Source organism: Impatiens glandulifera, chromosome 5, assembly GCF_907164915.1.
Source record: "Impatiens glandulifera chromosome 5, dImpGla2.1, whole genome shotgun sequence".
Classification (NCBI taxonomy): domain Eukaryota; kingdom Viridiplantae; phylum Streptophyta; class Magnoliopsida; order Ericales; family Balsaminaceae; genus Impatiens; species Impatiens glandulifera.
Genome location: NC_061866.1, coordinates 9,852,333 through 9,864,994, shown reverse-complemented (window position 1 = coordinate 9,864,994; position 12,662 = coordinate 9,852,333). Strand labels below are relative to the sequence as shown.

At 32.3% G+C, this 12,662-nt stretch overlaps 1 protein-coding gene across 1 annotated transcript; it reads left to right on the top strand.

Annotated features, from left to right (window-relative positions):
• Positions 1-554: 554 nt before the first annotated feature.
• LOC124938989 (beta-glucosidase 12-like) lies at positions 555-3,336 on the top strand. The gene is made up of 13 exons (XM_047479509.1): positions 555-716; positions 792-861; positions 995-1,053; positions 1,141-1,216; positions 1,311-1,388; positions 1,536-1,623; positions 1,712-1,964; positions 2,067-2,182; positions 2,274-2,494; positions 2,597-2,628; positions 2,724-2,826; positions 2,915-3,023; positions 3,097-3,336. Exons 1-13 carry the CDS (start codon positions 555-557, stop codon positions 3,263-3,265), a joined length of 1,536 nt encoding a protein of 511 aa, XP_047335465.1. The 3' UTR covers positions 3,266-3,336.
• The last annotated feature ends 9,326 nt before the right edge of the window (positions 3,337-12,662 follow it).

The following is a 12,662-nucleotide window of genomic DNA, read 5'->3' as shown; positions in this document are numbered from 1 at the left end:
TTGGTTAAAACATTTTTAATAATTTGACCAGACAAACAAATCAATATAGACGCCAGATTAGAGTCTCCTTCCTCATCGAGGTTTTGAGCCTTTTGAGTTGTTACACTTTTTTTTTATTATCACATTTGTTCGTGATTATTCCATATTGTTTGAGTTTGATCGTTAATAATTTATGACAAATGATGTCGTAGCTTGAATTGTATTTGTTTTATGTGGTTTTCATCATTTGGTTGCAACCTTTGCGATTAGATGATTATTGAATAAATTTTATCATTTCTAAACAATTTTGGTTAAAACTTTTGTAAACCTGAAATAAGATCTAAAAGGAACTAAAGAGCATCAAACAATAAAGACTTACATGTGGAATTTAAATTTACATTATGTGTACTAATAAATTATAACAACGTGAATAATTATGCTTTTTAAAATAATAATGGAGTTTATTTTATTTAAGGATTCTTTAATTAAATAATATAGAATTGAAGACATTTAGCTATATAAATGAGAGGTATCAATGCAATTAGAAATAAGCAAATCCAATTGAAATATTAGAAATGGAGAAGCAATTTGCCCTTGCGCAAGTTATCTTCTTCTCATGTTTGATTCTCTTCTCAAGTTGTGAAGCTGCCATTGATGAAAACTATGGCATTTCTTCTCTCAACAGAAGCAGCTTTCCTCATGGATTTATTTTTGGAGCAGCATCTTCTTCTTATCAGGTATATGCATATATTAAATTAACAAGAATCTTGTTTAAAATAATTTCTATTAACTAATTAATTTACATTTAACAGTATGAAGGAGCAGCAAATGAAGGAGGCAGAAAACCAAGTTTGTGGGATACATATACTCACAAACATCCAGGTTTCATTCATTATATTTATGACTGCAAAATACCCAAAATTTATATATGCTTTAATTCAATGAATATATAAAAGGGTTAGTTTTGTACATCAATTGTATGTTGTATTGATTGATTTATTTAAATTGATGACAGAAAGAATAGATGACCACAGTACCGGAGATGTTGCAATCGATTCTTATCACAAATATAAAGTAAGAATAATTCTTCACTTTTCGGTCCACTTTAATGTATTTTTTAGGTATACACGATTTTATCTGATATTGTTTTAATATTTTCAGATTGATGTCCAATATTTGAAAGACATGAACATGGATGCTTACAGAATTTCAATTGCATGGCCTAGAATAATCCCAAGTAATCTACTATACAAACATCAACTTTCTTAAATATTGTTCATAGTTAGTTTATATATTTAACATATATTTTGTTTTAAATTATTCAATTGCAGCCGGAAAGCTAAAGGATGGTGTAAACAAAGAAGGCATCCAATATTATAACGATCTAATAAACGAGTTGCTGGCTCAAGGTTTTCACAATAATCTCTAAAAATCAATAATTAATAATCTATAATCAATAAAATAACTTCTATATGCCATCAAATTCCTGATATTGTAATTATATACCTCAAATTCCTGATATTATATATATATTTGTAAAATATTAATTATATTAGGTAAAATCCCGTTCGTGACTATCTTCCATTGGGATATTCCTCAACCCTTAGAAGATGAGTATAGCGGTTTCTTGAGTCCTCTCGTTGTGTAAGTAAATTTGCAATACTATTTATGTTAAATTTCTTACATTTATTATAAAAACATAGTACTAAGTGCATGTTACAAAATTTTATAGGCGAGATTTTGTAGACTACGTAGACATTTGTTTTAAGGAATTTGGAGATCGAGTGAAGCATTGGATTACACTAAACGAGGCATGGACATTTGCTGTGAACGGTTACGCAGCTGGAATTCTAGCTCCGGGTCGTTGCTCTCCTTTTGTCTCAAATTGTACAGGTGGAAATTCTGCAACAGAACCTTATATGGTGATGCACAACCAACTTCTCGCCCATGGGGCGGCGGTGAAACTTTACCGCGATAAATATCAAGTAAATTTTGCTAAACATTTAAACCGTAATTAATGTTATTTATTCATCGTTATTAATCCTAACAAATATAATTAATTTTCATTATTTAATTTGAAAATGAAGGAATACCAAAAGGGTACCATTGGAATTACAAATGTATGTCATTGGTTCGAGCCACTCACCAAATCAAAGCGAGATCTCGAAGCCTCTGAGGTAGCTCTTGACTTCATGTGTGGATGGTGAGTTCAAACCTGATTTAACTTTTTTTTTCATACCAATATTCAAATTAAAAATCTCTTTAATTAATCAATTCGTAAACAAATTGGTTAGGGTTATGGATCCATTGGTTAATGGTGATTATCCGAAATCCATGCGTCGTCTCGTTGGCTCAAGACTGCCCAGATTCACTAAAGTACAATCTGATCTAGTGAAAGGATCATTCAATTTTATAGGACTCAATTATTACACAGCAAATTATGCAACTTTTTCATCAAAGGTTAACAATAATGGTCTTCTAAGTTATACAACAGATGCTAGAGTGAATCAAACTTGTAAGTATATCGTATATATTTTTTTACTTCTTACTCACATTCATAATATCGAACAAACATTTTATGACGTTATTTATTTTCTTATTTGTTTCTAAATTTAAGCCCAACGCAATGGAATAGATATTGGTGCAAAGGTAATTAAGTTGTCAATTTTACAAATATGGGATAAATTAAATTAGTATATATATTATTTTGATTAATTACCTTATAATGACCTTCTATCTTATAGACTGCTTCAGTATGGCTCTATGTTTATCCAAAAGGAATTCGGAATATTCTCCTCTACATAAAAAATAAATATAACAACCCACTTATATATATCACTGAAAATGGTAAGTAAGGTTATTGTAATTGCTTTTTAAGTATTTAGAATATTGTTACAAATAGAGTTTTTGCGACCAAAACGAGCTGTTTTTACAGGAGTTGATGAATTCAACAATGCGACAATACCACTTAAGGAAGCCTTGAAAGATGAACACAGGATTACATTCTACAATAGCCATTTCTTTTACCTCAAACAAGCAATTGAGTAAGAACATTTACACTGAAATAAATTAGGTTATATAGATACTAATTCTAATTTATTGTTTGTATGATCACAGAAAAGGTTCAAATGTGAAAGGTTATTTTGCGTGGTCTCTAATGGACAATTTTGAATGGAACTCGGGATATACAGTTCGCTTTGGTATTAATTATGTGGATTACAAGGACAACAATAAGAGATATCCGAAACTTTCATCCAAATGGTTTACCAAGTTTTTGGCGAAATAATGATACAAATAATATGATGTTTTGTTTTTATAAAGAATAAGAAGACATGCATGATATAGTCTTTTTTTTTTTTTTGTTGTTGTTGGATTGGACCTTAAGTGTGATTTTAAGATTTGGTATATGTATTTCTCTTTGGATTGAACTTGGTCATTAAGGTTCTCCTGTATTTGTTTGTACTTTTACTTTTTGAAATAAAAAATAAAGTTTCTATTAAGTGGATGTGTTGAGACAAAACTTCCAAAATGACAAAATAACGGGGGTGAAAGAAAGAGGAAAATTAGTGTATATCGATCACCATGAAATGCTAAATAGTTTTAAAAATGGAGATACCAAATAAACAAGAGAATTAATTTTTTTTTTTGGAAAAACGACTTAGCGTTATTTCATTAAAGACTCCCAAAAATGGAAAAAAAAAATCACGAGTTTAAGAGATTATTCTAGACAGGCCTAGAATAATTTTGAAGTCGTAACATTCTGAATAAAACTAAAAAGCTAAAAATAATTGAATTTTTATTTAATTATTTTAGTTATAAATGAATAGTTTAAGAGAATTATTTAACCGGTTGAGAATAGAGAAATTTAAACAAAAATTACACTTTATTAATATTAAAAGTATGCATTAAATAACTAATTCAAAGGTAAATAATACAAAATAAATCTGTAGGACTAACTATTACCGCGCTACTAAATTGAATTGCTTACATATCTATACGGAATAGAATAAATGTGAAATAAATAAAATTTAATATTCATTTATAACTAAAATAATTAAATAAAAATTCAACATATTCTTCCATAAAACTAAACCCTTCACCTTTTAGTTTAAGATTTGGACTCCCACCATCTTTTTAGTTTCTCAAATGTATTTTATTTATTTATTTATTTTAGTCTTAATATCTTAATATCTTAATCATGCTCATGACTTCTGTAGTGATCAATAAGTCCGATTACATTTCCATTCGAAAGTTCAAAATAAAATGATGTTGCAATTTATAAGTAAGTCTAATGGTAGCATGATGACCATAAAGCATCAAACATTTTTTTTGAGAATATAAATAATTTCAAAATTTCTTAATAATATTATCACAAATTAGAACAGTCATATATTTTATTGTTTTTTAGAGGGCCCTACTACAACTCTTTTAGTTATCAAAATATCATATCCTGAAGTATTTATTTAATCATTAGCATCATTAGAATAATCACTATTTATAAAGTCAATAAGATCTTCAATCATTCTTTATTTTTTCATAAAGTATTCCAATTTGAGAGATTCCCTTTATGTATCTAGGAGTTCGTTTGACTAAATCAATTTTTTTTTGTTCTGGTTATGAGATGATTCGTTGCTAATAAATTTTTATGCAATTTGATAATTTAGCCCCACAAAAATCCCTACAAGTGACCTTTTTTTTGTGAATTAAGTTTTGAAGAAGAGTAGTAGATATTGTATAAGTAGGGATTGATTAATTGAAGAAAGATATAAGTATTGATTTTCAACTTCAAAGTTTTTGTTTAATTCATTCAATTATGAAGTCTCAACCTTTTGCTTTGTTTTTTTATATTATAAGGAAACCCTGGATAAACCCGGGATAATGTCAAAGTTCGATTCTTTTTTAATATTAAACGTTTCAATTAACTCACTAAGGTAGCTCAATGGTAAGAGTCGGCTTAAGAGACTAAAAGGTCACATATTTTTTTTGGGGGGGAAAACGACTTACAGTGATTTCATTAAAAATTTCCCAAAACGAAAAAAAAATACGAGTTTAAGAGATCATTCTAGACATGCCTCGAATGATTTTGAAGTCGTAACATTTTGAATAAAAGCTAAAAATATAGTCTTTTTGTTGTTGTTGGGTTGGACCCTAAGTGTGATTTTAAGATTTGGTATATGTATTTCTCTTTTGAATTGAACTTGCTCATTAAGGTTCTCCTGTATTTGTTTGTACTTCAATTTTTTTTTAAAAAAATTAAGTTTTAATTAAGTGGATGTGTCCAAAATTGAGACAAACTTCACAAACGACAAAATAATGGGGGTGAAAGAAAGATTAAAATTAGTGTATGTCACCATGAAATACTAAATAGTTTATAAAAATGGAGATGGCAAATAAATAAGAGAAACACTTAACCTGTTGGGAATAGAAATTTTTCAACGAAAATTACACTTTATTAATATTAAAATTATGTATTAAATAACTAATAATTATTTAATTATTACAAAATAAACTAGTAGGTCCCGAGAAAGTACAAGATTTCAGACAAATTTTTTCTGTAATGTGATTTATAAAATTTTTTCAAAAATCATTTCTAAACAATTTAAAAATGTTATATGAAAAATTATAAATCTTAACCAATCTGCATACATCCCCAATAGGGAAATCTCTCATAATATTCTTCTCATGCAGAGCCTTGTAAAAGGCTACGGCAGAAAGAAAATATCCCCGAAAGTAGCTTTCAAAATAGATATCAAGACAACTTTCGACTTTGTTAGATGAGAAGCCATTCAGAATTTTCTGGTTGTATATGTTTTTCATATGTTTTTTATTGAATGGATTATGCAGTGCGTTTCATCATTCTTCTTTGTTGTTAGCGTCAATGAAATCCACAAAGACTATTTCAAGTGTGAAAACGGGGTAAAGCAAGGGGACTCCCTCTCTTCTTACCTTTTCGTAGCTATCATGACGATCTTTGAGAGCATCTTCGTGATGTTCCGAAAGAATTATCCATACATCTTTCACCCATTCTATGAGTTAGATGAGGTAACTCATTTATGCTTTGCTGGCGATTTGTTCATTCTAGCGCACGCAGACATTGATTCCATTAAAACTATTAGGGTTGCACTAACGTTCTTTTCTGAGGTTACAGGTTTAACTATTAATAAAAGCTAAAGTGTGGCATTTTATGGAGGCGTGAAGGACGAAACAAAGCAGGAAATCTTCAACATCATGGGCATCAAGGAAGGTAGTTTTCCTGTAAGGTACTTAGGAATTCCATTAACTGTGAAGTAGATCGAGATCTCACACTACAAGCCGCTGATTGAAAAGGTAAAAAACACGATATCTGGCTGGGCAGCGAAAAAACTTTCTTATGCAGGGAGGATCGAACTTATCAAAACCGTGGTCATGGGCATAGTTGGCTACTGGGCGCAGCAGATGGTCATTCCGAAGAAGGTAATGAAGGAGCTCGATACGCTGATGAGGAACTTTATCTGTGGTAGTAGCGGAAGAGGACGAAAAAAAGTCAAATGGACCGCACTCTATAAACCGAAGGACGAGGGAGGCATCGACTTAAGGAACTGTATCGAGTGAAACAAGGCTCTCACCTTCAAGCATCTGTGGGCTTTGGAGCGCAATCAGGAGTCACTATGGATCAAATGGGTGCATACGAGGTTTATGAAATATAAAACCATATTTTGGACCTACCAAATTCATGAAGATATGAGCTAGTCTCTGAAAAAGATTCTTAAACTAAGAAGCGATATTGCAGATCTTTATGACATCCGGCTAGGGGACGAGAAAAACACTCTATTCTGACACGATCCCTGGTTTGAAAACCAGCCTATCATCCACAAGGAAGAGTTTCAAAATACTCGTATCAGAAGGGACTACGCAGAAGCAAAAATCAGAGACATTAAAGACATGAATTGGGACTCACTCCTGAGAAGAATTCTAGAAGGACAGAGGATATACTTGCTGATACGATCATTAATGCTGAGTCTTTCACAAAAGGCGAGGCATAGGAGGAACTGGTGTCTAAGGATAATCTTCGTTGACCATATAAGAGGAGCCCATGTTGTTCTTTTTCCCATGTTACCTCTCATATTTTCTTCGATACCAGCTTCTCATTGTCCTCAGCTTTACATTCATGAATATCAGGTATGTCGTGTAGTTGTATGTAATTATATGATCAAGTATCCTTTGTCCTTCTAGATTTCTTCTCAGGACTGAGTCCCAATACCCGTCATTAATGTCTCTGATTTTCGCTTCTATTCAGTCCCTTCTGATGCAGGTATTTTGAAACTCCTCCTTGTGGATGATATGCTGGTTTCGAACGAAGGGTCGTGCCAGAATATAGTGCCTTTCCCATCCCCTAGCCGGATGTCATAAAGATCTACAATATCGCTTCTTAGTTTAAGAATCTTTTTTAGAGACCAGCTCATACGTTCATAAATTTTGCAGGTCCAGATGTTGGTTTCGTATTTCATAAACCTCATATGCACCCATTTGATCCATAGTGACTCCTGATTGCGCTCTAAAGCCCACAAATACTTAAAGGTGAGAGCCTTGTTCCACTCGATACAGTTCTTCAAGACGATGCATCCATCGTCCTTCGGTTTGCAGAGAGCTGTCCATTTGAATTTTTTTCCTCCTCTTCCGCTACTGTCCTAGATAAAGTTCCTCATCAGTGTATCGAGCACCTTCATTACCTTCTTCAGAATGAGCATTTGCAGCGCCCATTAGCCAACTATGCCCATGACCACAGTTTTGATAAGTTCGATCCTCCCTACATAAGAATGTTTTTTCGCTGTCGAGCTAGATATCGTATTTTTTACTTTTTTAATCAGCGGCTTGTAGTGTGAGATCTCTATCTTCTTCGCGGTTAACGGAATTCCTAAGTACCTTACGGGAAAACTGTCTTCCTTAATGCCCATGATTTCGTCATTCACGATTCCATAAAATGCCACACTTTTACTTTCATCAATAGTGAAACATATAAACTCAGAAAAGAACGTTGGTGCAGCCCTAATAGTTTTAATGGAATCAATGTCTGCGTGTGCTAGAATGAACAAATTGTCAGCAAAGCATAAATGGGTTACCTCCTCTACCTCACATAATGGGTGAAAGATGTATGAACGATTCTTTTTGAACATCGCAAAGATGCTCTCAAAGATCGCCATGATAGCTACAAAAAGGTAAGAAGAGAGGGGGTCCCCTTGTCTTACCCCGTTTTCACCCTTGAAATAGCCTATGTGGACTCCATTGACGCTAACAACAAAGCAGGATGATGAAACTCACTGCATAATCCAATCAATAAAAATTATAGGAAAAACAGATACAACCAGAAAGTCTCGAATGGCTTCCCATCTAACAGAGTTGAAAGTTTTCTTGATATTTATTTTGAATGCCACTCTCAGAGATATTTTCTTATTCCCGTATCCTTTTAAAAGGCTCTGCATGAGAAGAATATTATGAGAGATTGTCCTACCGGGGATTAATGCAGATTGTTTAAGATTTAAAATTTTTCCTATGACATTTTTAAATTGTTTAGAAATTATTTTTGAAATTATTTTATAAATCACATTTCAGCAAGAAATTGGTCTGAAATCTTGTACTTTCTCAGGTACCACAGTTTTGGGGATCAAGGTTAGGACAACTGTATTCCATTGCTTTAACATCTTCATGTTCTTGAAAAACTCTAGAACCCCATCAGTAATGTCTTTACCCACCACTGACCAATTGTCTTTGAAGAATTGTGCATTAAACTCATCAGGACCCGGACTTTTATTCCCATCAATACTAAATAGAGTGTCTTTAACCTCAACCCTCGTGACCACCTTTATCAATTCGAGACTATCTTTGATGAAATTTTCCTATCAATAATCTAATACAAGGTATTCATGTAACTTTGATGCTGCTTTCTTGTACCCATAAGCTGCTTATAGAAATCGATAGCCAAATCTTGTACACCCTTTTGACCTTGAACATATTCACCATCATCATTCTTCAGCATGTATACATTATTTCTCATGTTTTTAGCCTTGCATTTTCTGTAGAAGAAAGCTGTGTTTTTGTCACCCAACGAGAGCCATCTCTGTCTTGATTTCTGTCAAATAAAATTCTCTTCAAAAAGACTTAGCATCCTGAAATTTTCAAGCGCATCCCTTTCTGTTTCATTGAGTTGTTCATCATTATCATCCCTTAATAACTTTTTTCTGAACTTCTTCCAGTTCTTCTCTAGCAGCCAGAACTCTATTGGAGATATTGCTGAACTTCTTCTTGTCAAAGTTTTGGAGATGATTCTTCAGGAGTTTAAGCTTCTCAGAAACCATGTACATGTTGGATCCCCTGACATCTATAGACCATACGCTTTCGAGAATACCCTTGAATTTTTCGTTTTCCATCCAGAAATTGAAAATTTTAAAGGGCCTTTTGAACCTTTCTTCCTTTTTCCAAAACAATTTAATCGGGCAGTGATCAGATATATCCAGATTCAGAACATGAAGTTGACTTCTCGAAAATTGGTTAATCCAGTTCTCATTTACCAGACATCTTTCAATTCTACTTCTTCTAATTTGCTCATTTCCTCTTGTAGAAGACCAAGTAAAGAAATTCCCAGAATTGGTAGGCTCAATACAATCCATATCTCCGATACAGTCATTAAAGTCAATCATATCCCGAGTTATTTCAGATTTTGAGCTACGATCAGATTCGTTTCTGGTTACGTTGTAATCACCAAGGACAGCCCAAGATTTATCACTACCGATCCAGTTTCTAAGACAATTCTAGAGGAGTATTCTGTCAGTGATTGAGTTGCTAGCATAGACAATAGCAAGATTAAACAAGATTCCTGTGATTCTATCTTTAACCTCCACCAGGATTGCTTGATCATTCAAAAAGAGAGCCTTGACCTCAGCATCTTTGTTATCCTAGATAACTCAGATTCTGCATGTTTTGTCATTTGAGTTGTGAATGATTTCCTAGATGCTATCAATACACAACTTGCTAACCTTCTCAACGTTCCAACTTTTGACTTTTGTCTCAAGAATACCCATAATAGTGATCTTCTAGTTTCAATGATCCTCCTAATTTCTTTGCATTTCAGAGGGTCATTGAGTCCCCTTATGTTCCATGTCACTATATTCATGAATTGATATAAGTGTTGGGTTCCTGACTTTCTAGACTGTCCTAGACCTCTTCATCAGAGAAATCGTAAGCATCACTTGTATCGCTATCCTTAATGGCTACAACTTGATTACATGGAATACTATTCTCGATCCTCATTTATTTTATGAGAATATCTATTATCATATAAAGTACCTAACGAGATCATATTCTTCTTCACTCTTGGTATATGCCTAATATTATAAAGAGATCTAATAGTACCATCATACATCTTAATTTTGACTTAAACCATACCAATAATACTACAACATCTATTATCACAGAAGTGAATATAGCCAAAATTACATGACTTGTATGAACTGATCACTATTTGTTAGGTGTTATGTGATGAGAACATCATGAATCAAGAATCCATGCATCTTTGAATCGACTGTTTATAATTGAAAGTACATCACCATCATTATACTTTGAGTCGTCTTTCTAGACAACGTTCACCGACTTGGAAGATTCAACATCATTCATTGTCTTTCGACAAATTTTCTTTATATGTCTAGGCTCCCTACAATTATAACAAATAAACGTCATTTTACTCCTTGATTTGGATCTGGATTTTCCTCTTCCAGAATGCTCATTTTCCTTCCTTCTTCCACGACCTTAATTTCCCATAACATATAAACTATCGACTTGAGAATTTTCTCCTGCATTCTGCTTCCGTTGATTTTGATTCAACAATGCTACAGTATTTTTTTTAACTTTGATAGTTTATTTCCCATATGTCAGAGTTAAGGTGATAATAGGAAGATGATAACTAGCGTAAAAGAATCATTGCTATGTATTAATCATAAATAATAACATCAAGTTTTTCTAGATCTGTAATTATCTAATTGAAGATATTCACATGCTGAGCAAAATATGAACTCTCGTGCATCTTTAGCCCTTATAACCTTTGCTTCATATACAACTTGGTCATCAACTATCTAGACATTAACTAACCTTTTTATCTTTTTCCATATTTCATCTACAGATTGAAGATTCATCACATAATACATGATTTCATCTGCCAAACAAAGTCGTATGGTCCCCGATGCCCATTATCGTAACTCTTTCCAATCTTTGTCCTCCAATCTTGTTGTCTTTTCAGCACGCAAGACTTTCAATATTCTTTGTTTTACAAACAGATCTTTAACCCACGTTTGTTAGATACCAAAATTACCCATTCCATTGAACTTTCCAACATTAAATATGGCACTAACATCTCAACACGCTCAAATGTTCATTTTGACGATAAGCCAAACAAGCTCCAACACAAATCAAACAAGTCCAAACCCAAAGTTAACAAAGCCTGAAGCATTTGTTGAAATCTGGAATCACAAAAGCCTTTTGTTTATTTTAACAAACATACATGACCTAAATTAAGGAAGCCCTAAGCTTTTTGATTTAATTTTCTCTCCTATCGTGCACCTACTATTATTTTCTTCTCTCTTATTTTGTAAAAATATATCTTAAAATCTCTATTTTTCTCTAGATTGAAAAATAAGAACTGAAAATCTTCGTTTTCCTTCAGATTATGTAGATCTATTTCCAACAATATTAGAGAGAAAATCAAAAACCCAATTTTCAGCTTTTCATTGACTAACAAAGTCGATGCCTATTTCTTTTTATCGTTGTCCGTCTTCTTTTGGAAGGTTCGACTAGTGAAGCAAGATTCACCCTTTCTTCTTCACCACAGTTGTCGATCTTTTTGTGAATTAGAACCCGAACGCAAAACACAACATTTTCCTCTCTAATTAGTTTAGGTTAAATATCAATGACGCTCTGATACCAATTATTGATTTGAGTAACTATGTAAACTAATAACAATAGAGGAAAAAAACAATACAAGATATAAAGAGGTTCGGTCAAACCTACATCATCGGGAGTGCAGTCAAATATATTATTTCACTCTTAGAATTAAAACTCTATGTTATATATTATTTATAGAGTAGTACATTAAGTGGTAAAGACTAAACTACTCTATGCTCAGTCCATTCACTTTAAACTTAATTAACATGTTTATATAAGCCACGTCTATCCCCACTTAAATTTGAGAAATATATTAAAAATTAAATTGAAAATCGTGGATTCAGATTCTATTAATGATCAAGTTTACACGGTACATATAATATATTTAATTAATCTAGCCAAATCAAAATTGCTCATTAATAATTAATTGATCCTTACACATAAGCAAATAGTTCTTAATTGGAGAATAGAAAATCTTGGACATTGATTAAGAACCTATAGATAAGCTTCTATATTCAAAGTTAAACAGTTTTAGGATTTATATATTGACACTCGTGATCAATTATATATATATGATATGTCAAAAATTATATATATATATATAATGATTCAATCCACGTGTGTTCTAACTTCTAACATCTTATTACTTTTTCAACAATTTTTGAAGTCTTGGAAATAATTTTATAATAATTAAACAGGTTTATTAAAATTCTTTTAACAATTATTATTTTATAAAGAAAAAATTACATGAAAGTTAAAGAAACAAAGACAAACAC

What these genes read in the sequence shown, in the direction of transcription:
- LOC124938989 (XM_047479509.1), top strand. Translation starts at nt 555, where the DNA reads ATGGAGAAGCAATTTGCCCTTGCGCAAGTTATCTTCTTCTCATGTTTG. An exon ending in CAGCATCTTCTTCTTATCAG is followed by an intron (nt 717 to 791) that starts GTATATGCATAT and finishes TACATTTAACAG; the next exon opens with TATGAAGGAGCAGCAAATGA. An exon ending in TGCTAGAGTGAATCAAACTT is followed by an intron (nt 2,495 to 2,596) that starts GTAAGTATATCG and finishes TCTAAATTTAAG; the next exon opens with CCCAACGCAATGGAATAGAT.